The sequence below is a fragment of the Semicossyphus pulcher genome, unplaced genomic scaffold (assembly GCF_022749685.1).
Source record: "Semicossyphus pulcher isolate SPU_LCO1_2020_fin unplaced genomic scaffold, fSemPul1.0.p SCAF_23, whole genome shotgun sequence".
NCBI lineage: Eukaryota > Metazoa > Chordata > Actinopteri > Labriformes > Labridae > Semicossyphus > Semicossyphus pulcher.
The window spans coordinates 14,413,460-14,441,268 of record NW_027211697.1 but is presented as its reverse complement, the minus strand read 5'-3'; the positions used below and the strand labels follow the sequence as shown (position 1 = coordinate 14,441,268).

The following is a 27,809-nucleotide window of genomic DNA, read 5'->3' as shown; positions in this document are numbered from 1 at the left end:
GTATCTTATTCAAATAGTTGTCGCCCTCCTGTGAGGAGGAGTCAATGCAAACTGTGATGTCTTCCTCCTCTACTTATGTGACTGCAGAGAGGAGGACAGAGAACAGTGGACACACAGTTTAACATGATGGACTACAGGACAGGACTGCTGCTGTTAACTGTCTGCTGGGCAGGTGAAGATCATCACTATATTCATGTTACATAGCGTATATATCTGTCAGCAGCTGATTTCACTTGATGTTTTTATCCTCTCTCCAGGTGTTGATGGTCAGACTCTGACACAATCTGGACCAGTGGTTAAACGTCCTGGAGAATCCCACAGACTGACCTGTACAGGCTCTGGATTCTCATTCAGCAGCTACTGGATGCACTGGGTCAGACAGGCTCCTGGAAAAGGACTGGAGTGGATCGCTGCTGATGGTGGTGGTAGCAGCAAATACTACTCTCAGTCAGTTCATGGCCGGTTCACCATCTCCAGAGACAACAGCAGACAGCAGCTGTATCTGCAGATGAACAGTCTGAAGACTGAAGACACTGCTGTGTATTACTGTGCCAGAGACACACAGTGAAAAACAATAACAGGAGAATCGTACAAAAACTACTTCCTCTATTTGCCAGCACCACATGGGACACTTGGAACACATTTTTGCAATACTGATTGTGATTAACTGTCATGTTCATTCTAACGGTGCCCCAATTGGTCGGCCACCGATCGTGATCTGCCGATATACATACTAACTGGTTTGATCAGTGGCCTGTATTAAAGGCCGATCATAAGAGCTGATCAGATGATGCAAAAAAACAATTTCTCTAAGCGACACTAAAATGGCGTCACTGGTCTGGCGGTTTTACTTGGTGTCTGAAGAAGATAATAAATTAGTCATTTGCAAGGTGTGTTCCAAGTTAGTACCTCGTGGGGGAACGCAAACGATAACATTCAACACCACAAATCTCAGACGTTTGAGGTTGAGTCACGTCAAAGAATATGACGAGTATTCAAAGCGAGCTTGTAGCACTAAGGAGAGAGAGCAGCTGGCATCAGCAACACTGCCACGACTCACTCAAACATCTGCAGCAGAGACATTTCAATGACAGCAACCAGAGAGCAAGGTCAGAAAGAAATCCACCAAAATAATGGTATTGATCACCAGCCGCTGTCAGTTGTGAAAGACGAGGGGCTCAGATGACTCATGTCATACATGGATCTACGTTACTCTCTGCCGGGGCGTAAGTATTTCACAGATGTACGCCAGCCGCAGTTATACCAAACAATCTATACGCTTATCGACAGCCTTATGAAGAACAAGATCACTTTGATAAGTTTCACAAGTGACATCTGGAGTTCGAGTGTGTGTCTCATGTCCATGTTGAGCCTAACTGGGCAGTTTATTGATCAAAACTTCAAACTAAATGTGGCAGTGACAGCGAGTGGAAGCGCATTGGAACAATATCTGTCTAATGTTATCAGATCAATTGAATATTTAGTTGCCAAACAACGCCACTCTGGGAGTTTCACCCAGAGAATTATTTAGTTTACCCACACTTAGGACACACAGATTCATATAGTCAGGAGGCCAGAGACGTGGTTCCAACACTTACAATACCAATACTTTATTTTTAAATCCGTTTTCTTTTTAAAGTACTGAAAACACATCAATCACACAAGGGGGGGGGGGAGGAAAATAAAGAAAAACCTAATCAGGTGCTGAGGCTTACCAGATGGACGAGGGACTAGTGAAGGGCGGAGGGATCCACCAAAACAAACCAAACAAATCACCCAGGCACAAGTGACACACACACGATGGTGAAGTAACTAAATCCCAGGGGAGCACAGCACACAAAGGGGGGGGATACCGCCACCTGGATCACCAGTACCACCACCGGCCCTCAGCAACTGAAAAGGAATAACACATTTAGTGAAGTTGAAACAATAAAACAAACAAACAATATAACAAAACTATACTAACTTATCGGTAGGTTACAAATTAGACAAACTATACAAATTAACTTCCCAAATGAAACAAAACAAACAACTTAAGTTCACACAAAAAGGAAACTACCTACACACCCAAAGGAAAACCCACAAACTACCCAAATTCAAATAAAGGAACTAAGGAACAGGTAATCTGACTAAATCAAAATAATCAAACAACAGGAGTACACTTCTAGAAATTAATCTAAACAAAAAGGGACATAAATCCCCACCACTCGATCACACCATTAAAATGTCCATTAAATGCCAATAAGCGGTGTGGCTGGCATCCGTCTCCCTCTGAAGGAGGAGGTGAAGCAGCCAACTCTAGCAGGTGGCCAGACGAGCAGCATGCAGGGCAAGAGACGGACAACCAAACAACTTCCAAACAGTCAGTCGGATCCTCGAACACAAAGCAGCAGTGTTTCCTCGTCAGCTGATGGTGACGTGACGTATAGCGGCGAAATATTTACAGCCACTCAGTTCAACTTCACCTGTCAGAAATATTAACATTTACCATCTAGCTGACAATGATGCGGTTGCGACCTACAGTGATGGATCTACATACCTCTCAGCAGCAGCAGACCCACACACACACGAGAGGAGGGCAGAAGAGAGAGACCCAGGCAGCTACCGGCATCTCACTTGCGACCACACTAGCATTAGCCAGCTATGAGCATGCACAATAACGCAGAGAGAGATGAGAACACTCACCACAGCAACCCGGAGAGAGACATGCACGCGCCAGGGGCACACCAGTCGCTCTGTCACAGCCGGAAGTGACAGACAGGAGCGCAAAAGAAAGAGGCAGGGGGGAAGTCGCTGCTTAAATGCTTCCCTCTAGTTCAATGATTGGCCACCAGTGGCGCTCCGTTAATTGAAGCCGCACACTGCATAGAGAAATAAATATATTTCTATGCTGCTACATAAACAAAGTTGTTCTTTATCCTCAAGAGTTCTGCAGGTCACACACCACAGTTGCATTCAGTGACATGTTACGAGCAACGGGGATACCGAAGGAAAAAGTGCACGTTATTCTAAGAGATCATGCCAAGAACATGGAAAAGGCCATGAGGGATACGGATTTACCCAGCCTGCCGTACATGGAGCGTACACTCCAGCTTCCCGTTGCCGAAGGAGTTTCGTCACAATGAAGCATCACATTTGAAGCATTTAATAGCCTCTGAAAGACGCATCGTTGGCCAACACTCCCAGCTTGCCTACTGGCGACTTCAAAGTATCCAGAAACAACTGGGTCAGTCTATCAAAAGACTTGAGCAAGACGTACCCACCCGATGGAACAGTTCGTTATTTATGCTACAGAGTCTACTTGAACAGAAACGTGCACTGTGCACTTATGGAGCTGACTACAACAGAGTTGTTACTGTTGATCTCAAATCTACTCACGGCTGAAAGGACATTAAATTAAGCTCTCATCAATTTCAAACAATCGTCATTGCATCATTTTTATTTATCAATGTTAAACATATTCGCCTTCATTTTTCACCAGTTTGATTCAGTGTGATCTGTCCTGTTTAATGATCTTTAAATGCCTTAAACCACCAAGACTTTGAAAGCTTCTAGTTTTTCTTTAATATCTTAAAAGTACTTACAAAATGTTGCTATTGTTAGAAAATAAAAAGGTGTTGTACAAAAATGTAGATGTTTAAACTAATGTAGAAGATTGTGATGCAACAGTTTATTGAATATCATAGCTGACTGAAGAATGGTAATGATGGGACTGATGTTCCACCATCTCTTTCTGTGAGATTCTGAGAAAAACAAAACATTTCATCGACACTTTGAATGATTGAATAAAGTTAGTCAGCTGATTAACTGTCCTGTGTGTGTAAATACGCCTCCTTGTGTGTTGCCTTATAAGGACATGAAGTCTCTGTTGGACATGATACATTTCATGAATTATTTTATACCTAGAAATGATTAGGCACTATTATTTTTTCCACTCAACAGGGTGGAAATTCAGTTGATAACTATAAAATACTAAAATAATGTGGCTCCCTTTCTCACACAAACAGGAACTCATTTTTCCTTTTGTAAATCATCAAGATGAAAAATAAGCTCTTTTTTTACTTTCTTGGAGATGTACAACATATAGTTAATGTATTATTTCCTCCTCTGTCATTTGCTGAGGTTTGCTGTTGAAGAGATACTCTGCTGAACTAAATGTATCTGGTTCATATTTAAATTTCCCTGTTAAACCTGCAGAGGGAGGTCCATGCAAACTCTTCCTCTCTTATAAACACACCATCAGTAACCTGTGGCAGAACACCGGGACACTTTAGTTTATTCTGTAACACTGAGATCAGAGAGAACTAAACTACAGGATGGAACTACTGGATGTTTGATAATGATCACAATTCATTTTTCTACAGGAGTTTGGAGTGAGATCAAACTGGAGCAGTCTCCCTCTGAGGTGAAAAGACCTGGAGAGACAGTGAAGATGTCATGTATCACATCAGGCTTTGATATGACGAGCTTCTTTATGCACTGGATACGACAGAGGCCAGGGAGAGCTCTGGAGTGGATTGGCATGATGAATTCAGGCTATAACTCTGCTAGCTATGCCAGCTCCTTTCAAAGCCGTTTCATCATGACTGAAGATGAGCCCAGCAGCACTCAGTACCTCCAGGTCAACAGCCTGACAGCAGAAGATTCTGCTGTTTACTTCTGTGCTCGAGAAGAAACAGTGAGTGAAGACAGTGGAGCAGCTGCACAAAAACCTCCACAGGCAAACAGCCATGTGATCTCAATGACATCTGGGTTTACATACCATAATCCTTTTTTACCAAGTCATCCGGTGAGTTTATGTAGAAACAGTTTATGTAATATCATAGATGATAAAGAATGGTAATGGACATCTAGTAGGTTGGCGTTCAATATATCAATACAAGAGTATAAAGTAATGTGATTTAAATCAAATGCTTTATACAAACTATAATGCTAAAAAGTAAATGACCTATTTAAAGCCTTAAATAGTTCTGCACTGTTTCTTCAGTGCAGGAAACTGTGTTGGGTTTTTGTACGAGGGTTTATCACAGTGTTCTATGGGATGGGGCACTGAGATACAGAGCCATACAAAAACCTTACAGCAATAATCTCAAACTCAACCATTCATGTGATGGACCAAAGAGCACAGGACGAAATATATCCCTCTAAAAACGTGGTCACTACTGTGTCGATGACTTTGATACGCAGATTTGTGGTTAGAAGTCTGATTTTTAGTCGTTTACAGCCACAGTTAGTCCACAGATGTAAATGTTACCTCTCAGTAAACCTCTACTTTAAAATAATATTTTGCATCACTCCGAGCCGACGCTTACAAGATGACACCAGGGTTTCACACTGACCGGGACTCCTGACCAGGACTTCTGTCTAATAAGGTTTTAACACATTTTTCTGGTACTTCAGGTTTTTGTTCAAGCTTTGAATGGAGGCGTATCACTGTGACTACTTTGACTACTGGGGGAAGGGGACTCAAGTCAGCGTTTATTCAGGTAAGTCACATTTAATGTAATATATTTAGAGACTAGTTTCTTTTACTTTTCTGAAAATGATCATTGATGTTTGAGAGGTTCAGCTCAGTTCATATTTAGAAAAATGATTTCACTGCAGCCGTTTCTTAGAAAGCATTTAGAAAAGTTCCTCTTTGGCATTAAAAGTTCATATTTAAGAGAAGGTTCGTTTTAATCTTTAAATCCACCCGGCCGATTGAAATCCATAGTTTTTGAGAGGTTTGTGTGTTTGAATACAAGGTCTCGATGCCCTTCAATTAAACTCTGAGTGAAGAGATTATTGAGCTCACACTTAAATAAAATGTTAAATATATATTATAAAGTTTCTTTTGAAATTCCAGGAGCATTGACTTTAATAGGACTATATAATTACACTGAACTGTTGATCAGTTTAAGTTCTGAGAAAACAATTCTCATCAAGTGTTTTATATGTCTTGTTACAATTAAACAATAGACCCACTACATTCTAATAATAAATACTTCAATACTTTATTAAAACTGATTATTATCATATACGATTATTATGGCCACAGAACAGTGCAGTGACTTCACTGGCTTCACTAGCTTCTAACATTAAGATTTAATATGCAAGTTCATTATGTAAACATTTTTATTAAATCAGTATGTTTTTCTTTATATTACGTTTTATTAAAAATTGTATTATTTAAATTCTTTTCAGGTTCATGTCTGTGAAATGCTTAAATTTTGTATAAAGATAACAAAATAATTTTAAATTTTAGACAGAAATTGTTCAGTATATCAAATAAGAATTCTTGAACAAAACATTTGGTAGTCGTAGTTTATAGTAGTTTTAGTTTTTAGTGTTTAAGTGTCAGTATCAGAGTCACATCCCTTGAAAGTGTCCACATACTTGGCCAATAAAACTGATTCTGAAATCTGCCGCAATATATTTTATAACAATAGAATAGTTGTTATTTATATATGATTCATATATGATGAGTTGTGATCATTTGTTAATTTCTATTAATTTTATTTTAACCTTATAAAATCTCTCTCTTTGAAAGGACCTCCACCGACTCTGTTCCCTTTGGTTCCATGCGATTCTGGGACTGGAGATACAATCACTGTTGGCTGTATGGCAGACGACTTCTACCCACAGGGTACTTTGCAGTGGACCGATGCCACAGGGAACAGCTTGACTTCTGTACAATATCCTGCGCTTGTCAAAGACAACAAATATATAGGAGTCAGTTTGGTCAACGTACCAAAATCTGACTGGAACTCCTTCAAGTCTTTGAACTGTTCTGCGACTCATCCTCAAGGCCCCCGAAGTGTGAAAGTTAAAAGTATGTCATTTTTTACCCTCTATCGTGGCTCTCTTATGTGTAGTCTAAACGCATGACCTTGTTTTTATGTTAGCAACTGATTTTCTATTTTAAATTTGTATCTACAAAGTCTACAATGAACAATCTTCTTAACTAATCTTCCTCTGCTTTTTCATTACTACGCATAGAGGCCTCCCCTCCAAAGATAAATCTGGTATCAGCGCCAAGAGGAGACACTCAGACTCTGGTGTGTACAATTGAGGAATTACCTAACAAAGACCTGTCAGTAAAATGGAAGAAAAATGGAATCAATGTACAAGACTTCACTTCTTGCCCCGTCCAATCATCCGGAGACCTGTATTCATCTGTCAGTGTCCTGAATGTGAAGAACACAGACTGGGACAGTAATGCTGTTTACACATGTGAGATGACGCACAGAGGCACACCATATACAAAGAAGGCCTCTAAAGGTACAGTCATTACTGTTACTCCAAGTAACCTAGCTGCTGTCACAATGACACTCAAACAACCAAGTCCCAAAGAGCTGTTCAATAACAATCAGGCACAGTTGGAGTGTATCGTTACCGGACAAGACAAGGCCATTGTAGATGTGATGAAGATAACTTGGCTAATTGACGGAAACAATGTGACTGACAACATAACAGAGAAAACAGAATCCAGAAACGGTCAACACAGCAGAACCAGCACGATGACTCGGAGTTTCTCGAAGTGGCAGGAAGTTAACAAAGTGCGCTGTTCTGCTGGAGGAGACAACAGGACACCGGTAATTCAAGAATTCACTGTCCACAAAGGAGGTATGTTACCGAGTGATGGAAACTCATTGATGAAACAGCAAGCTGTGTGTAAAATGAACATTAATCTTGTAGATGAACCTCATTGCTAAAACAAGTGTCTCTTTCAGATCAGACGAAACATACTGTGACAGTCAACATCTTCCAAGAGGATCCACTCACTGTGGTGTGTCTGGTCTCCAGTGACAAAGAGCAGGACTACTACATCACCTGGGCAGAGAATAAAGGAGACAAGACTGGCAACTATGTTGATGGCTTTGACCTCCCCCCACAGAAGACTCCAAAGGGCTACTTAGTTACAAGTATTTACTATCCAACTGAGAAGACAAATATGTTTGTGTGCAACGTCTGGCCTGCTGGCAGCGAAAGATCCTCCATGATTCCAAAATCAGTGTCTCAGACCAAGGGTAACTCGAGTGAATGCGAAACAGTTTAGATTGCATGTGGTATGTAGTGCTCACGTTTTGTTCTGTCTGTGTGTGTAATCTGTGCTGCGGTAACATGTGCACCCTGTGATGTCACCAGTCTTTGTGATTGTAAAACACAACAGTCAACATGTCAATGTAGTTTTGTTTGTCATCATATGGTGTTTCAAACTGTCTGTCACATTGTCTAACAGCTTGAGAAGCATGCTTATTGTTCCAAATAAATGTTGCATGGAGAAAAGTTTGTTACATGTTCATGAATGACTTCTACATTTTTAAACAAACTGAAAAGCTTGCACAAAGTAACTCAATAAATAGGCTTTAATATTAGATTCATTTTGTACTGTTCAACTGGAGAAACCTCCACACGTGTGATCATAGAGTTAACAATGCTTCACGTTCACACACGCTTCAAAATAACCACCTTTACCTTCCTCTTCTTAGATTGTTTTGCTCTGAACTGCATAGATGATGCCAGTGAAGAGGATGAGTTCAGCAGCCTGTGGTCTACAACCTCCTCTTTCATATTCCTCTTCATATCCTCTCTCTTCTATAGCATGATAATCAGCCTGGTCAAGGTAAACATGGAGGTATTTTCTTCATTTTAGCTTTACTGTGTTATGATCATCATAACGTAAGTTATGAAATAAAGGCCAGTGACATACACAATGGAAATGCTGATGATAAAGGAAAGACACCTCTGACCAACTCATCTTTGCATAAGTGCTCTGAGTGCCACAGTTTCCTCTGATCTTCACAGACAAATATGTGCAGGAGAAGAAAAGACTTGTTCAGAGACATCACTGTGAAAGTTAGTGTAGTCTACGTGAGCTTGTGATGAACTGCAAACTCAAATACAGTATAATAATGGTCTTACTGATTATCAACGATCTGTAAAGTTTACTGGCACCAAATCATACATTGTGATACATTATATTTTGTTGACGTTGAAGGACACAATTACACAATAAAGTGGTTAGCTCTGTTATGAAGAGTTTCAATGAAAAGCTTCTCCAAACACTTAAAATGTGCTGGTCTGTGCGTTTAAAATGCTCCACAGCACATAATAAGGATTAAACACTGTGCTGAATCAAATGCATTGCAAGTGTTGGAGTTCCTCTTGCATCAAAGCAAACCTTCAGGCAAATTATTCCAAAAGCAATAACAATGAAGGAATCGGTCCAACACTGAATACAACTGTCATTAAACATCAGTCGCCTGCAGCAAATCTGCAGGTCAGAACTGTCTTCTGTCTTGAAGACACTGGTGAACTCCAGTTTGATTAATCAGTCAAATTGTACTATTGATTAACAATCTGTATTGAATAAGTGAAAATAATCTATTGTTTGTAATTGTTTGATGTTTCTTTATTCCTAGATGAGGAGTCAATAAGGGACGAAATTGCTGCACAGCAGAAACAAGTATTTGTCTTCATTTGTTTGTCTTTTTTTTATCAAGTTTTAAAGCAAAGTACATAATGCTACTGCTGTATATCTGCTAAATAAAACTGTCATACATAATGCTTTAAATATTGTTTAAAGTGTACTTATATGTAACCTTTAAAAATATACAGAATATACAGCAGACAATTATTTTGCCATTTTATTTCTGACACTTTTACTGTCATCAAAATGTTGTGTAAGTGAGGTGTAGTGTAACTTTTCATTGGCGCATTAATAAATTGCACTGCAGTGAAAATGGATTTATTGTGATGCTTTTTAAATTTTGACTTGAAATCTTTGCTTTCTACAAACACTCACATAATAGACAAAAACATATGAGATTATGGGAGACATAAAACTAAAGGGAGAAGGAATGATGGAGTGCTCATGATTAAAAGCTTTTGAGGATTTTGTTGTCACTCGAGGCCCAACAAAGGAATTTAAGAACAGCATGTGAAGTCAACGTCCTGCAGACTTCTGTTATCAGTTAAGAGCAGAAGGGTTTTCAATTTCCTGCCGCTGCTAAACATATCATCTTTCGAGAGTCACTTCCCCTTTTCTATGCACCTCTGGGACCACACCTGTGGCAATGGAACTTTGTAGAAACTGTCAGAGCTAGAAATACACTTCCTTGAAGTGAGACACTCATCTTTCACTGCATATATTTGCAAATCAGCACGTAACCAAGCGTGAAGAGGCGAATTTGCACACAGCAGACACATCCTCACAGACAAAGATAACATTAAAAAATGTCTAGAGAAAAGTGTTGATGAAAGCTTTTTACACAAACGTGAAGCAGCAGCATAAATCAGATATATCCAATACACAGAATATTGAAAGCTCGTTAAACAGTACAACAGAACATATGTATGTGTGTAGTGTGTTTGTTTTGCTGTGTGGTGAAGAGTTCATGGTGATATAGAGAGGGATAGTTTCATATAAGCGTTCTTGGTTTGTAGAACATCATGGCAGCACACATCAGACAGAGCTGGAAGCCTCTGAGGTGGTGTTTAATGAGTCTGACCTTCTCACTGGTTCAATTGAGACCAAAGTTAAGAGGCTAGAAATGTGTGATCTTGTAACCAAATTGGCAGATATGAATGGTGATGACAGAGCCAACGAGCAGTTTGCTGCAGTTACTTATAAGGTATGTCATCCAACATTTCTAACAATGTTTAAATATATGTTTAATGAGCGTAATCAGCCTGATGACAGTAACTTTTGGAAATGAAAGCTCGCTGCATCCCACTTCCTGATGGCACACACAACCTCACGCCGTGTGTGTGCTGCAGGTGAAGCCGCTAAAGTAAACCTTTCGCAGTATGTCCACTCAGTTACCAGCCTGTATCTGTAGCACCGAGACGAGGTGCCGCTGACAAAAGCACGCACCCCAAACGTTTTAGCCCAAACTGGATGAAGATTCAGCTGAGCAATTCATGAAAAAAGCAACTGTGCTTAAAGATGGAAACAACTTCAACATTTAATAATAATAATAATACATTTTATTTATAAGCGCCTTTCAGGACACTCAAGGTCGCTGTACAAAAAAACACAAACAAGAGTAAAAACACCAGCAAAGGTAAAACAGACCAGATAAAATACATTAGGAGTGGGTGAGGGACAGTGCTTAGAGTTGGGGAGAGTAGGTGAGGCGGAACAGATGGGTTTTGAGATTTGATTTAAAGATCGGGAGGGTGGAGCAGTTTCGGAGTTCGGGTGGGAGGGAATTCCAGAGCTGGGGAGCAGAGTGGCTGAAAGCTCTGGCCCCCATGGTGCTGAGGCGGGCAGGGGGTACGGTGAGGTGGATGGAGGAGGAAGACCGGAGGGTGCGGGATGGAGTGGCAATGTGCAGGAGGTCGGAGAGGTAAGGAGGGGCGAGGTTGTGAATAGATTTGAAAGTATACAGAAGGATTTTGTAGGTGATCCGTTGGTTGATTGGGAGCCAGTGGAGTTGCTGAAGGATGGGGGTGATGTGGTGGGAAGAAGGTGTTCTGGTGATGATCCGGGCGGCAGAGTTCTGGACAAGCTGAAGTTTATGGAGGGCTTTCTGGGGGAGGCCGAAGAGAAGGGAGTTGCAGTAGTCAAGGCGGGAGGTGACGAGGCTGTGGACAAGAATAGCAGAGGTGTGGGGAGTGAGGGAGGGGCGGAGACGGTTGATATTACGTAAGTGAAAGTAAGCGGACCGGGTGACGTTATTGATGTGTGATTGGAAAGATAGAGTACTGTCGAGGATGACACCCAGACTCTTAACCTGAGGGGAGGGGGAAACAGGGGTGTCGTCAATGGAGAGTGAGAAACTGTCAACTTTAGATAAGGTGGATTTGGTGCCGATAAGAAGGATTTCGGTTTTATTGCTGTTTAATTTTAGAAAGTTTGAGGTGAACCAGGATTTTATTTCAGAAAGGCAGGAGGAGAGGGAGGGGGGTGGGAGTGTGGAATTCGGTTTGCAGGAGAGGTAGAGCTGGGTGTCATCCGCGAAGCAGTGGAAATGGATGTTAAATTTGCGGAGGATATGGCCAAGGGGGAGGAGGTAAGTGATGAAGAGGAGGGGCCCCAGGACAGAGCCCTGGGGCACACCTGTAGTGACTGGGGAGGGGACGGATGTGAAGGACTTGAGCTGAATGAACTGGGTGCGGCCTGTGAGGTAGGAGCGGAACCAGGAAAGGGGGGTGTGAGTGATGCCAATGGAGGAGAGTCTACTGAGGAGGATGGGGTGGGAGATAGTGTCGAAGGCCGCACTCAGGTCAAGGAGGATGAGGATGGAGAGTGAACCGGTGTCAGCTGCAGTGAGGAGATCGTTGGTGATTTTGATGAGGGCAGTTTCGGTGCTGTGACGGGGACGGAAACCAGATTGAAAAGGCTCGTAGAGGCTATTGTGGGTGAGATGGGCGTGAAGTTGAAAAGAGACTATTTTTTAGAAGAACTTCCTATTGCAGAAACGTGGGGTTTAAGCACATCGACGGTATCACCTTTAAGTTCATCACCTTTGTTTACTAAACAAACTCCTTTATTAAAAAGTCATACTTTACTAACCCCAGATACCATAAAAGGTTTGTCTGATATATGATCTGATAAATGCAATGTCACTTCTAACGTAGATGTCAAATTCATTTTGCACATTCAGAACCTCTTGGGCCACCAGAAGAGCCACTTTTTGTAAACTAATTCAATAAAACTAATTTTAAATCATATTTATTGGGCAGTTTACTTGTATGTTGTTTATTGAATGTTGTACTATGTTTCATTCAAACTCACTACAACAACTGTGTCCTCCTTGAGAATCATATCAAACCGTCAGATGGACAGTTTCAACCATCAAGAAATGTTTCAGTTTCAGCTTGTTGATATGCAAGAGAGATATTTTGGTTTAAATGCCAGCTCCTTACTAGAAGTGGGAAAAGTAGGTAAAAACCACCATCTAGTGGCAAAAGCATCAAGTGTTCTGTCATATTGCTGCAGCAAATGAAGGGGACACAGTTTACAACTTAAACCTCTCCTATGTGAGAAGATTTTAACATTGTATAACACTGTTAGATTTGACACATTTATGACATTTGTTGTTTAAGAAAACAAATCATTACAAAGATATAAAAAAAATACCTCTACACTACCACAACATTATTACTAATACTTTGCTGCCATCCACAGGCTTCTACTTTTACTGAACCAGCTGCCCACTCTGCCCGGTGTCACCACTTCACAACACATCATTATCTGACACGACATGCAACGCTGATTTCCATTCTTTTTTGTAATTGATCTTTTAAAAGCTCAAGTGATGAGATAGATCTGAGATGACCAGCGTCAGAAGAAGGGTCTAAATGATACTGAAATTCTCACACACAGAGAAATACATTTAAAAATATGCACTAAGGCTATAATTCATCCACCACTAAGATATTAAAAGCATAGACCTAACACTAACACCAGAAGCAGTGGAAGCAGACGGCACTGATTCAGCCCATATTCTAACATTAGCTGCAGCCAAATGCATCTTGGTGTATGTTTGATGTTATAAAATATTCAGCTTTTATATTCTTGTATTGCGTTCACATCGTTCACATCCTGCTTGAAAAAATAACATAAAACATCAAGAGAATTGCACTTTCATTTATTTTCATATTTTTGTAAAACAATCTCTAAACCATTTTAATTTTTATTTAAAATAAAATCCACTGATTTTCTGACCAAGTCAGAGAACTGTGTTGTCTCCTGCAGATGTGGTGAGGTTTTGTCATGTACTTTTGTCACTGTGGTAACTGATAGCAGCTGGGGTTACGACACAGTGTTACACACTGTAACCAAAACCCTGTTCATACATTCATCTCTCTTTTTAATTGAAATGGCAGCAGAGCTGCTGGTGAATGACCATCAGGCTGTCACAGGATTGGTTCAGTAAAAGTACTTATGTTCATTTCAACTATGGAGATTGTAGAAATATAGCAAAAAACATGTTAAGAGAAGTGAAATCCTGTGTTTATATGCAGAGAATATTGTCTGACTTGACTCTGCATTTACTAAACTAAGTCAGCATAAACGATGTCAGCTATAAAGTCATATTTAGTTTGCTTTGCAACATAATGCTTTTGTGACTCTGTGGCTTTGCAGAAATAGCTGTGGCTGTATTCTTATGTATTATTTTCCCATTGCATTGAGTTCATGTTCATTTTATGAAAACACTGTAAACATTGTTTAAACATTAATTTACCTAAAATACTGAACTCTTCATCAATGATGAAGATGAAGGATGATGGTAAGACCATGATAATAAAGTTAAATCTTTCATTTGTAATTTCAGTTGTCAGTTAAACTGTAGTAAATATTATATAGAAAAGAAAGTGGGCTACCATTAATTATAAATGGTACTGTATAGCATAGCACAAATACAATTCAGTATTGTGTCATTACTCTCGTGCACATGAGATAGTAAATCGTGGCCTCGTTTTAAATAATGGTCATAGATTCTCGAAGCTGCAGCTTCGCTCTCATCCTGATGGAGCTCAATTCTGCCACATAGGCAATTTGTACGTCTACTGCCCAAATTTTGTCGTGTATTAGCCCAGACGCCAGGTCTACGCAAAAGATATGAGAATTAAATGTGGTCTGTTAAAGCTGCAGTAGGTAGCTGTAATAATGAACTTAATCTGGCATTGTTAATACAAAGCCCTGAACAAGGACATGATACATCTCCTCTATTCCGTTGGTAAAGAAGCCTAAATAAACCCTAAAATATTACAGAAATAGAAAAGAGAACACCTTCCACTGACTGTTAAATATTTGATTATTATTACTTATGCATTGATGTAGCTGGAAGATGTGGAGTTCATTTTAAACTATTTTGTAATAGTTTTTTTATTATAGGAATGTTGTCACAATAATATAGAGTCTAGCAGGTTTGAATAAATATAAAAATGTGGGGTGCCAGTCAGAGTCAAGTCTGACAAATACCAAAAATAAAGAACAAAAATAGTTTCCTGGTAAGCTGGCGTTCCTCTCCTCCACTCAACAAACAACACATTAGCCTCTGACATACAGTATATAAAGATATGTCTGGGTTTTCCACTGCATGGTTATTTTGGGAGGGTGTGATTGGGTTATTGAATGATTGTGGCTGCTGACTGTGTGAATGAACACAAGGAATATTGGGCGGTGTTATTTGAACCAGATCGCTACAAGAGCTTAAAGGGACACCTTCCGATGTTTTGGTTTGCCCAACCTTTCGTCAAATCTGAACCATGACATGATGAATGGAGGTCCTGATAATAGTTGCCAAGTTAAACAGAAAAAGCTTGTAAGCTGTTTTGACATTGCTTCTTGAAGATTCACAACCGAGAATAATTAAAAATCCTCCAGTAAGAACTGAGTCAGAATGACTAAAATCCATACGTTACCTAAACCTAAAAAGTTAATGGACTAAAACATGAGATACTTTCAGTATGGATGTTGTGGATGATTGAGTGGATATGACAGCCCGATATCATAAACCTATATCCATGTCCAAGTAATGCAGCTAAATCAAGTATATCTGGTTATCCACGCTGCAGTAACTGAAGGTGACAGGAGGATGTGATAAAGCTGTACACCAACTGTTGGCAAACACTTAGTTTTATATAAGCCCCACCACAGGAAAGGAATACCTTTAGGGAAGTGGTTAATAAATGGTACATTGGGGATTGCTTTAGTCAGTGAAACATGTTTGCTTTTCATGGTTTTTTTCATTATAAAAATGTATGTTGGTTAAAACTGTACTCAAACTAACATTTAATCTTTAGTTAAAACATAAGATCAGAGTAAATATTACATATATACACTAATTTACTGAGTAAGTACAACAATTTAGAATATGATACAAGCTCCCAAGTATTTTCGTACTATAGTTCAATTGAAACCTCTCCTTACATTTCAAATTTCATTGATATCACATATTTTGACCTCAGTGGCGTGAAAGGCGTCTTTGAGGTGCTTGTTTTTGTATGTTGGATGTGTTGACATATCACACTGTGACAATGCTTTTGACATCTGGGGAAAAGGAACCATGGTGACCGTCACATCAGGTAAAATAATTCATTTTGGTCTTGATAATGACAATTTGGTGATTACACAGTTAAATATGAGGTATTTTGACCTCAGTGGCTCGAAGGGAGTCTTTGAGGTGCTTGTTTTTGTATGTTGGATGTGTTCACATATCACACTGTGACGGTGCTTTTGACATCTGGGGAAAAGGAACGATGGTTACAGTCACATCAGGTAAGCCAAACACTTTTTTTGTCTTTTTAATTTGTTTGTTTGATTTTGAAGCAGAATTAGGAAATCCAGTTTTGACACCGTAAGTTAATGTATATCTGGAATACTGTATGTTAAAGGTGTTAAAATCCATAGACTCAATTTAAACTGAGCGGATCCAATTTCAAAGTTGGTAATTGCAGAGGCCAATGTAACTATGTAATAGGGTAGATTATTACAAAATCACACACTATGGAACATGTAGATGCTTGAGATCCAGGTTTTTGTATGCAGCGGTTAATTATTTGTTGAACTGTGACAACTGGGCTTTTGACTACTGGGGAAAAGGCACTATGGTCACTGTCACTTCAGGTAAGTGATTTTAATATGTTTGATTAGTGAATGAAACTCCCATTGATCCCATTACTAATGCAATTTCATCTTTTTTCATGTGGTCACAAGTGTTGAACAAGGATATCATAGCCAACAGTATTTTGTAGGCTGGCATAGAATCTCTGATAATATTAAAACTCCTGGCTGGTAGTTCTATGGACAGGTTTATATCTTACTTTGGTTTTGGCAACAGTTCAAATCAAACTGTTTGATGAGAAGTTATTATTAAGGGATATTACAGTAAAAAGTAAGTTTTCGTGTTAAGTCCTTATGACTTTCTGAACTGTGACAACTGGGGTGCTTTCAACTACTGGGGAAAAGGCACTATGGTAACGGTGTCATCAGGTAAGATTTGCACTGCTAAATCCCTTTTTAAGTTACATTTAAATTGCTAAAACCTCTAAAGATTTGGAGTGTCTCAAAATGAAAGTGTTTTACTATAAGGGTAAAAAAAAAAAATCTGTTTGCCGGTAAAAATTCTCTGAAGACACTGGTGAAGATTTATACTAAGTGTATTTTATTTCATTGGAAGAAAATATATGACAAAGCGAGCATTATTAAAAGTTAGAGTAGAGTAGAGTAGCTCTCAACGTTAGTAGACAGCCTTTTCAGACTAGTGGTTCAGTAATTTCAGCGCTGTGTTACTATGAAGCTTTTGACTACTGGGGAAAGGGTACAATGGTAACTGTTACATCAGGTAAGAATACTGTTTAATCTCAAACATATTTGCCTAATTTAAACAAAAGTTAAAGTTAACAAAATGATATGATGCCATAAACTCAGTACTGTATGTTTGTCAAATGTACAGCTACACTCCATTTAACTTTGAAAAAATAACAATGATTATCATCAAAGTTACGGACTAAAAGTTATCGACATTTATATTTTAAAAAGAGTAGACCACAAATGATATTACTGAGGGAGGCTAGTTCATCAAATAACATCTAAAGAAATGTGATAAGATAAAGATGTATGTACGGAGCGCACTTCTCTCATTCAACATATGAAAAGGTTAAGGTATTAAAATGTATCCTTGATTGCAATGCTTTGCTATGCTTTTGATGAAGTAAGCCAACTTCATTCCATTGTTAACTTATGTTTGATGAAAAATATCTTATTTTAAATGTTCACTTCACTTTTTTAACGGCATTTTTGTTTCTACTTTGTTAGCATGTGTTTCCAAGCCAACCGTGTATCCTCTGATACAATGTGATTCTGGGACTGGTGACCTGGTCACTCTTGGCTGCCTTGCCACTGGCTTCACACCGTCCTCAGTGACCTACACATGGAACAAACAGGGGTCTAACTTGCGGGAATTCACTCAGTATCCTCCAGTACTGAAAGACAATGTTTATACGGGAGTCAGTCAACTCAAAGTGAGCAGACAGGACTGGGACAACATGAAGCCCTTCCACTGTGTTGTGAGAAATACAGCAGGAACAGGACAGGGGACATTCATCAAGCCACGTAAGTCTTGTGTTTAGTCATATATAAATGCCTTTATAGTAGTTGATTTGAAATTTAGCAGGTTAACATGGCAGAGCTGTTAACATATTTTAGCATTGTGAAACAATTTAAAAGGTTTTCAAATTGATTGTGATGACACAAAGCGTACATGTATTGCCAGTAGATAACAGTAGAATACAGTACCAAATACATAAGATCCATTTCTTACGGTGCACTAATCAATAATAATAATACATTGATAAATGTTATTGGTGTAATGTGTCTCTACTAGTTGGTTTTATTACTGTGTTCTTTAGAGGTGTTATCAGAGGTAGACTAACCCCGTCATTGTACCTTTATCCTGAGCTGATATTTTGACGTTTGAACTAAAAGTAAAAGTGAGCCATCACTGTTGTAATTGTTTTACAATATACTCAATTATGAAGGAACGTGAACACAAAGGAGAGCACAAAAAAGAATTTAGCTATTAAAAGGTTAGAGTGTTTCTAAGGTTTCTAATGTCATAATGAGCAGACCTGACCGGTTAACCAAACAGTGTGGTGGAATGAGAAGGTTGGCACTTTCTCGTGCACATACAGCTGCTGACTCAGTCTATATTATCTATTACTAATATTCTGCATGCCCTCTGCACCTGCTGAAGAACAAATTATTGTTGTGTGCTCTGCTTCTTTCCATCTATCTGCATAATCATAGTGATGCAGATAGATTGAACCTTTATGGTGATAATTAACGTTCAAGTTAACTCCATGTTTGCTTGCCTGAGCAGTCAATGTATATGCAGAAGCGAGCATCAGAGCTCTGCTGTTCAATTGTATTTTCCTCGAGTCCTTCTGCGCACTTTAAAAACAAGCTAAAGAGATCCTTTGAGTTTTATCAAACTACATGAACCTCTGCTTCTGCATATATATATTATACACACACACACACACACACACACACACACATCCCCTGCTTGCGCATACATATATTTGTTTATATCTTTTTTTTTTTCAGATATGCCTTATCAGATACCAGATGTTAAAGTGTTTGTCTCATGTTATGAGGATCAGGAGGTTGCCTTCACCTGCATTGCCAGTGATTTTTCACCAAGTAATCAAAAAGATCAAATGGCTGAAAAATGAAGCACCAATAGCCGATGAAGCAAATGTGATGAAAAGCTCTTCTGCAGAGAAAAAGACAGTTAATGGACTGTACAGTGTTTACAGTGTTCTCAAAGTACCAGCCAGTGAATGGACTGAGAGCATTAATTATACATGCGAGTTTGAAGGGAAAGGTCAAAATGGTGCAACGTCCAATAGATCCACTGTGTCCTACAAACAGACGTCCTGTCCCTCTAGTAAGTAAATGAATACTAATTATTGAAACATTTTGTGTGAATTTCTATGGTTTATATTCTCATTGGTTTGCAGCCATTCCTGTCCAATAATGTTTCCCTTATTCCTCAGCCCCAAAGGTGACGGATGCAGTGAATTAGCTGCTGACGTAGTGATCAAAGACCCTTCACTGGAGGACTTGTTTTCAAAAGGAAAAGGAACAATAGTATGTGAAGTCAAGGTAAATACGCCATCAGTAGAAGAGGTACGTTGGGAGGACGAGGAAGGAACTGAAATCGCTAATGCCAAATCGAAGGACAAAAAAGGACGTGGAGGCCTTTACAGAGTACCACTCGAGATCACATTTGAGGACTGGACCCGGGGGATAAAACCCAGCTGTGTTGTTATTCATCCAGATTTACATGAACCGCTCAAGAAACCCTTTGAAAGGAATATTGGTAAGAAAACTGAAGGGCTGTCTTTATTTTTTCTAATCATGCCATCAAATCCAGTGATCTTTCTCAGCTGATTATGCAGCAGAGATTTTCTTCAGCACTGTATGTGTGGCAGGAGGTTTAATGTTTCTCTCATGCTTGCAGGAGGACCGACTCGGCGTCCTTCAGTGTTTATGCTGGCTCCAGTAGAACATACTAGACAAGAAATGGTGACCTTGACTTGCTATGTGAAAGACTTCTACCCTCGTGAGGTTTTGGTGTCTTGGCTTGTTGATGACGAGAAAGCAGATTCAACATACACGTTCCATACCACAGAGCCTGTAGAAAACCAAGGATCCTATTCGGCTTATGGCCAGTTATCGCTCAGCCTTGATCAGTGGAAACAGAGTGATGTAGTGTATAGCTGTGAAGTGTCCCACGAGTCTATGGCTCAACCAAACTCAACCAAAGCTATTGTCAGGTCCATTGGGTACAGAATGCATGAAGGGAACAACCTGGTCCACCTCAACATGTTTCGACACATGCCAATACTGCCTTTTTAAAATGCGTTGTTGTCTATTGAATTAACTGACCGAACAACTGTTTAAATCTGGTCTTACCTCGAAGGTTATAAAGTATATAACCCTACAAAAAATGACTCAAATACTTTTGAAATCCAAAAACCAACATTTAGCTTTGAACGTTTTACTTAAACTATGAAGGTCATAATTATGAAGATGTCAGACAAGTACTCATTGTGATATTTTATTATACAGTAATGTAGGCCTAACTGGAAAAGCAGGACTTTGATGACTTTGGTGCATTTTCACTCAACATTTGTTTTCTTTGTCTTCACAGGTTAAATGAAACAAGGTGAACTTTCTGTAAGACTTATTTTGTCTGCCTTTTTTTCATTAACTTAAGAGTCATTATTAAGAGTATTGTGTAAGTATTTTCCTTTGTTTTAATTACAAAAGCTTTATGTCTGCTGAACAAAAATGTTTAAATGTCATTAACCATTGATGTTGATCCATTTTTTGCTTTTCCATTTAATTGTTCATACTATCTATTGTCTAAATGTCTATTTCACCAAAAAATGTTTTAATACGTAACACTTATTTCTTGTTATTGACATTTTAATTGTTTTATCATGTTATTTATTGCATTACTCTGTTTATCATCTCCATTGCATCTGCAAAAGACAAAAGTTCTCAGTTCTATTATTAAGAGACTTAAACCTTCAGCAGGTCCTGACAAGCAATGCAAAAACTATAGTGCATGTACACTGACATGAGAGGACATGAGATATTTAAATGTGCACTCTGTTTCTCTTACTGGCATAACCCCACCTCACACCTGGAGTCTGTGATGCTCCGTTGCTCATAACTTTGTTTCACTTCTGTAATTTGGTACTTTACTAGGGGCGGCTGTGGCTCAGTGCTAGAGCCGGTCGTCTTTCAAACGGAAGGTCGGAGGTTCGATCCCCAGCTCCCTCACGCTCAGGTCGAAGTGTCCTAAATTGCTCCCGGTGGCATAGCCAACGGGTATGAATGTGATATCTGATCGACAGTTGGGCACTTTACGTAGCAGTCCTGCCATCAGTGTGTGTGAATGGTTGAATGTGAAATGTAGTGTAAAAGCATCTTTGAGTGGTCGCAAAGACTAGAAAAGCACACAAGTACAGTCCATTTACTTTATTGGGAGCTGGGTGTTACTCAATGCTTCCGCCTGCTGCTTGCCCTGATCACTCTACCCTGTCATGCTGCAACATCTGTGCAACAGACTTCCAGCCTTCTCTCCACCTAACTTTTAGGACACACACCATCTAGCCTAGACACAAAGGTATTACCATTTACAATTCAGGCCCACATAATGTAAAGGTATGTACAACTGCTGATATGATATCAGCTCATTTTTATAAATAAACATCTAATAGTTAGAAAGAAGCAAGCAAAGGTAAAATAATACTCTCTCTCTCTCTCAGGACCGCAGGTTCTATCTCCAAACATCAATAAAATCAGCAATAAAAAAAGGTCATAACTTTCTTCAAGGATAGGCTTATACTGCAGTACATTGTTCTCACAATACCAACACCCCTGTGTTACTTAGACTGTCCACAAGAGTGAGACAAAGCTCCACGTACAGCAATGTTGAGCTGCATCCTCTGTGAAACACCAGTTGGGTAGACATTTGATGATTCTGAACTGGACTTGCTAAATGCTAAGACACAGAGGTACATTCACTTGAAGAACAGAGACTGTTTTTCTAACCATTTCTGTTCCTCCATACATACACATGCAGAGTTACTGTCAATGTGTGCACATTCTGTCTTTGAGGTAGAACTGCTTGTTTGTATTGTTTATAGATGCCGATGGTCTCTTTTCCCATTCCCAGTGGAGTGTAGTGCTTTCAGTCTCTTTTCTGCTGCGTCACCATCTGACGTCACAAACGTGCCGGGGACAGGGTTAGTAAAGGTTTTTATTGTACCTATTACTCAGTCTATTTATCAAACTCGGCACCCACAACTTGGAACGATGTTCGAGCGCTGCTTGGAAGGAGACGGGCGGAAATTGTAGCTGAGTTGACAAGGAGTCACAGAAGTTACCGACGTAGCATGGCATTGCGCCTGAAAGGGGGCGGAGATTAGCGTGTCAACATGGTTTTTGTGTTCCCATCAATGCCGATTGGAGACGAGGCGATAATTACCCGGGTCTACTGCAGAGTCATTTGACCCGGGTCTGAATGTTGATTGTAGCCTTTCCCATTAAGAAAAAAAGATGAGTGTTCCCGAGTGTTAGAGGGTTTTTCGACCAGTGGGGAAAGGGCTTAAGAGAGAGTGTTCAAACATGGTTAGATTAACGTAAGTGGTCCATTCAGGAGACAGGGACTCATATTGGCCCCCGAGCCCACCTTGAGGCACAGATCTTATTCAACATTAAACAGAGCTGAATAAAATTCCAACAAGGTCTTCCACAACATCTATACTTTGATGTTACAAGGGTGATTCCTTTCTTCCTAAACCCTCATTTACAAAAAAACATTGAGATTTCAATTATGTTCATTTTTGGAAATAATATAGTGTAATTATAGTTAATTATAGTGTAATAGTGTAATTAAAGAGCACCTGTAAAGTGCCTTTGAGTGTCATGAAAAGCGCAATATAAATAAAATGTATTATTATTTTAAAATTAAACTGAAATTTAATAAGTGAGCCACTTGTCCTAAACAGTCAAAAAGTACATTTCTATCTGATGCTATTCAACAGACAACCATAAAAATATTGTACCGACAAAAATTGTGACAACTTCAAATCTTCAATACAAAAACAAAAAGACACTTCACCCGTCATAGCTGCAAATGCACAGGTGTTACTCATAAAACTGATAGCTGTTTTATCAGTGTCCCAGTGAGCTGTGATAAAAGAGTCTTTGCTACGTCTTAACTTAAGGATGAGCTCTGTCTCCTCTTGGACCCTTTAACAATATAATGTGATTAAAATGTTTGAAATGCCCCACAGCATCAATGGAGGCATAGCAAATCAGTTCATGCAAATGCAATCTCGGATCCCATTGGCTACAGTCTGACGATGATATAGTCTCTGGGCACACCTGTTAACATGCCGGAGCAAGTACCCAGCGGTTAGCAATAAACAACTTCCTTTTCTGCCTGCTGCATTGTATACAGAAAAAGAAACCGTTTTTCTTGCTCTTTACTTTAATTAACGGGTTTTGCCTTTGCCGAAATTTCAGCGTCATGATGCGGATTAGTAAGTAGTAAACATGAAGCTTTGTCAGGTCTGTCCTCAAGAGGAAACTACTTTTACAATGCTGGTTTGTTGAACGGAGGTCGGATTGATCATTTCTTATGCATTTGAAGAAGTCGGGAAATCTAAACGCTGAACGGCTTTTGTGACACCGTGTCAGGAAATGTAACTCAAGTTGAATCTTGATCTAGATGTATCTTTAGCTGTTAGCATGATGTCTGTTTATAGAGATTAATAAAACACTAAATCATCGCCAGACAGCCGCTGATGGGAGCCGGGATGTCATCTGCCTGCTTTTGCTCTCCACACGGACTGTTTTTCCTGCATACGCAGCAGCCTGCTGATATGTGATTGGTCACAGCCTACAGATTAATGCAAATATTAGGTCTGTGGGTAACATGAGCTTTTAAAAAGTACGACATATACATGTATATTGACAATATGTTTATACTGATGACATGTTGGCACTGCAGTAAATATTGTTTGAGAAACTGACCTTGCTTGTTTTGTTCATCTTCTCGTTCTTCGGTGGAAAAAAGCAGCCAGAGTGTTAAGTTTATTACTGCCACCAAACCATGGATGCATGTGCTTCCTGGAGTGACCTTTGTTGTTACTCACTCCTGCAGTCCTTCCAGGGTGGATCGAGCAAAGTTCCCTTCAGTTTTTCAGACAAAAGGAACTACACTTGTTGGCTGCGGGGATACCCCAACTCATGGGAGTAGACACATGAAAGGCATCTTATGTGAAGTCTGCAGAAAGTTTGCTCTGAGGCCTTCGTGGAATGGATGAAATGTGGATTTGGAGAGCATTTCAGAATGTGTCCAAAGTGAAGAGACATTTACGAGACAGAACTGATGAATGTCATTCAGGTTTACTAAAAAAATAAATCACACCGACACATTACTGCTTATGTTGGCATTAGAGTATTTGTCAACTAGCTACCATGCATTTTGGCCTGCAGGCAGATAGCATTGTTGACTATTATAGACTCATTACACTCTATTTAAACAGTTTTACTCAGACCCTAAACATTACATGTAGAACCGTGCGCATGCTCTCATTTGAAGGACATTAAAATAAATCCAAATCAATCTCTAAATCTAATCTTGTTTTATTAACATGTTACATGATATTTTAATTGCAGGACTTCAGAGAGTTTTTCAGTGATCATCATCATTAAAGTGTTCAAACATACTTCCTGTTTCTCACTAAAGTTACTTTCTCTGTAGTTTCCTCGTGAGTGTGAAATCTAATCAAACCAGCATTACTGTGACTCACATTCATTCAATTATCTGGCAGTGATAGAAATTCCACTGATTGACTCAATGTTGGGATCTTTTTTCATCTCATTCAGCTGAATCTGAAATTCACATTCAACCTGAAAATCAACATTAATATAGAAAGTTGTTTTTTCTCTTATGAAGAAAAATAATGTGTGTGTGTTTTTACTGTGAAGCAATGTTTACAGATGATGGACAAAGACTGTTTTCTGTTTGACACTATGTTGATTAAATTCTCTGTATTTGAGGTGAAACTGTGTCCACATATCTTCAAACAGTCCTTTACTGTCCTTTGAACAACAATCACAGTGAGGCAGTCATGGCAATAAATCTAAATATTCAGGCTCCATTCATCAATGAGTTTATCACATAACAGAAATGTATTGTGTCCCTATGGCGTCAAAAACGAGGAAACAACACATTATTCTATAATTCTTCATAGACACTCAAAACAGTCATGTGATGAGTAGGAGAAACTTCTGTCCAGTTTAGTAAATATGAGGACTTAACCCTGAAATCTATGTGGTTAAAAACATTGAAAAACCTTCGACTGTCTCTGATTGCACTGAAACGTTTGTTCATTTTATAGAGTCACAAAGAAAGGAAGGGTTTCTGTTCATGTGTCAGAGAATGAGAAAACTGTAGATCTGCATTTATTACATGAAGTCTGTGGTTGTTATATTTTCTATTCAATTCTGAATAAAGTTATAAGAAGAAGAAACTGGATCAATAATGACAAAAAATGTGACAGAGAGAGAGAGAGAGAGGGAGAGAGAGAGAGAGAGAGAGAGACAGAGAGAGAGAGAGACAGAGAGAGAGAGAGACAGACAGACAGACAGAGAGAGAGAGAGAGCGAGAGAGAGAGAGAGACAGACAGAGAGAGAGAGAGAGAGAGACAGAGAGAGAGAGAAGAGAGAGAGAGAGACAGAGAGAGAGAAGAGAGAGAAGAGAGAGACAGAGAGAGAGAAGAGAGAGAAGAGAGAGACAGAGAGAGAGAAGAGAGAGAAGAGAGAGACAGAGAGAGAGAGAGAGAGAGACACCATCATCCTCTCAGAAAAGAAATTCATGCAAACTGTGATGTCTTCCTCCTCTACTTATGTGACTGCAGAGAGGAGGACAGAGAACAGTGGACACACAGTTTAACATGATGGACTACAGGACAGGACTGCTGCTGTTAACTGTCTGCTGGGCAGGTGAAGATCATCACTATATTCATGTTACATAGCGTATATATCTGTCAGCAGCTGATTTCACTTGATGTTTTTATCCTCTCTCCAGGTGTTGATGCTCAGAATCTGACACAATCTGAACCAGTGGTTAAACGTCCTGGAGAATCCCACAGTCTGACCTGTTACGCCTATGGATTAGACTTCAGCATCTACTGGATGGCCTGGGTCAGACAGGCTCCTGGAAAAGGACTGGAGTGGATCGCTGCTATAAACCCTGGTAGTAGCACCAAACACTACTCTCAGCCAGTTCAAGGCCGGTTCACTGTCTCCAGAGACGACAGCAGACGGCAGCTGCATCTGCAGATGAACAGTCTGAAGACTCAAGACACTGCTGTGTATTACTGTGCCAGAGACACACAGTGACTGGAGGAGGCTGAGCAGCTGTACAAAATCCTACAGGACTCATCTTTACTGCACTAGGAAACAATTTAATACTAATATAACATATTTCATTAAACTGGCCTTGTAGAACATCACCAACAATAACCTTTAATCTCATAACTTAAAAGCTGCTTTTGAAAAGAAACTCTGCTGTTCATTATTGTGCCACTCGTGGACTGAGTTACAGTACTGCCATTAAATATATATTGAGATCAATGTCAAAAGTAATAATAATAATATTAACTTTATTTATATAGCACCTTTAAAAACAAGAGTTTACAAAGTGCTTTGACAGCCAATCAAACAAAGTAAAGCAGAGAACAAGCAGATCATAAAACCAGCAACTCACTCAGGACCAGCAAATCACACAACAAGCAAAGCACAAAACCCAATACCCAATAGGCAGCAGGAGAACCCACACAACCAAGACCAAGGGGACGAAGCAGGAAGAAGTAGAAAGAGTTAATACAATAAAATAAAATACCTAAAAGAGATAAAGAAAGGAAATAATGCAAAAAGAAATAACAGCTGTAAAAGCAATAGGAGAGATAGAAACCAGTAAAAGGCAATAAAAAGAGCTAAAACAATACAAGCAATAAAAAGGAATCAAATCAGTCAAGCATGAAAGAGATTAAAGAAATAAAAGCAATAAAGGAGATAAAGGATCAATAAAAACAAGGAAAGAAGGAAAAGTAAGAATAAGGTGAAATAACATTTAAAAAACATAAATAAGAGCCAATAAGAAGACGTGTACATCCAATCTATTTCAAAGGATTCAGAGCTTAACTTCAGTCAACAAAGTGTTTTTAATGTAGAGAACAGAACTTCAAAGGTCACACTCGTGACACTCAGATATCTAAATCATCATCATTAATATCATCATCATTAATATCATCATCACAACATCAACAGTAATCATCTGTCCATCCATCCTTTTATTCTTCAGCTTCTTCTCCCTGTTCACTGTCAGGTCAGTTACAGTCCCTCCTTTAAAACTGTTGAGGGCAGACAAGGACTGACTGTATTCAGTGCTGATCACAGTAATGGCCTCCATGGAACGAGCTGTATGTACAAGTAATGGCCCTGAGGAAAACACTGACAGTTTAACACAGTTAACACCCTCAAACATCCTCTGAGTGTCTGTGATGCTTTCCTCATCCTGTCAACACACATGTATTTAGGTAAAATGGCTTTTGGAATCCTTTCAGGTGACAATATGTGTGAATGTGTTTGTCTCGTGTTTCAACTTGCTTGTTGAGAATGCAATGAGAAAAGTCCAGTCACCATGAAAAAGACAAAGTGGTTTGGAAGCTTGAAACAATCCTGGTACCGCTCTACAAACAAAGTTGTGTCTCAC

The 27,809-nt window shown here is 39.3% G+C and overlaps 1 pseudogene and 1 gene segment (V, D, J or C); both read left to right on the top strand.

Annotated features, from left to right (window-relative positions):
* The first annotated feature begins 123 nt into the window (after nt 1-123).
* LOC138602568 (immunoglobulin gamma-1 heavy chain-like) lies at nt 124-20,362 on the top strand (annotated as a pseudogene).
* Nucleotides 4,332-9,725, top strand: LOC138602925 (immunoglobulin gamma-1 heavy chain-like). The segment is given in 8 exon segments: nt 4,332-4,678; nt 5,426-5,486; nt 6,530-6,811; nt 6,979-7,260; nt 7,294-7,605; nt 7,713-8,009; nt 8,472-8,605; nt 9,405-9,725. Coding segments are annotated over 8 exon segments (1,722 nt in total).
* Nucleotides 20,363-27,809: the final 7,447 nt, after the last annotated feature.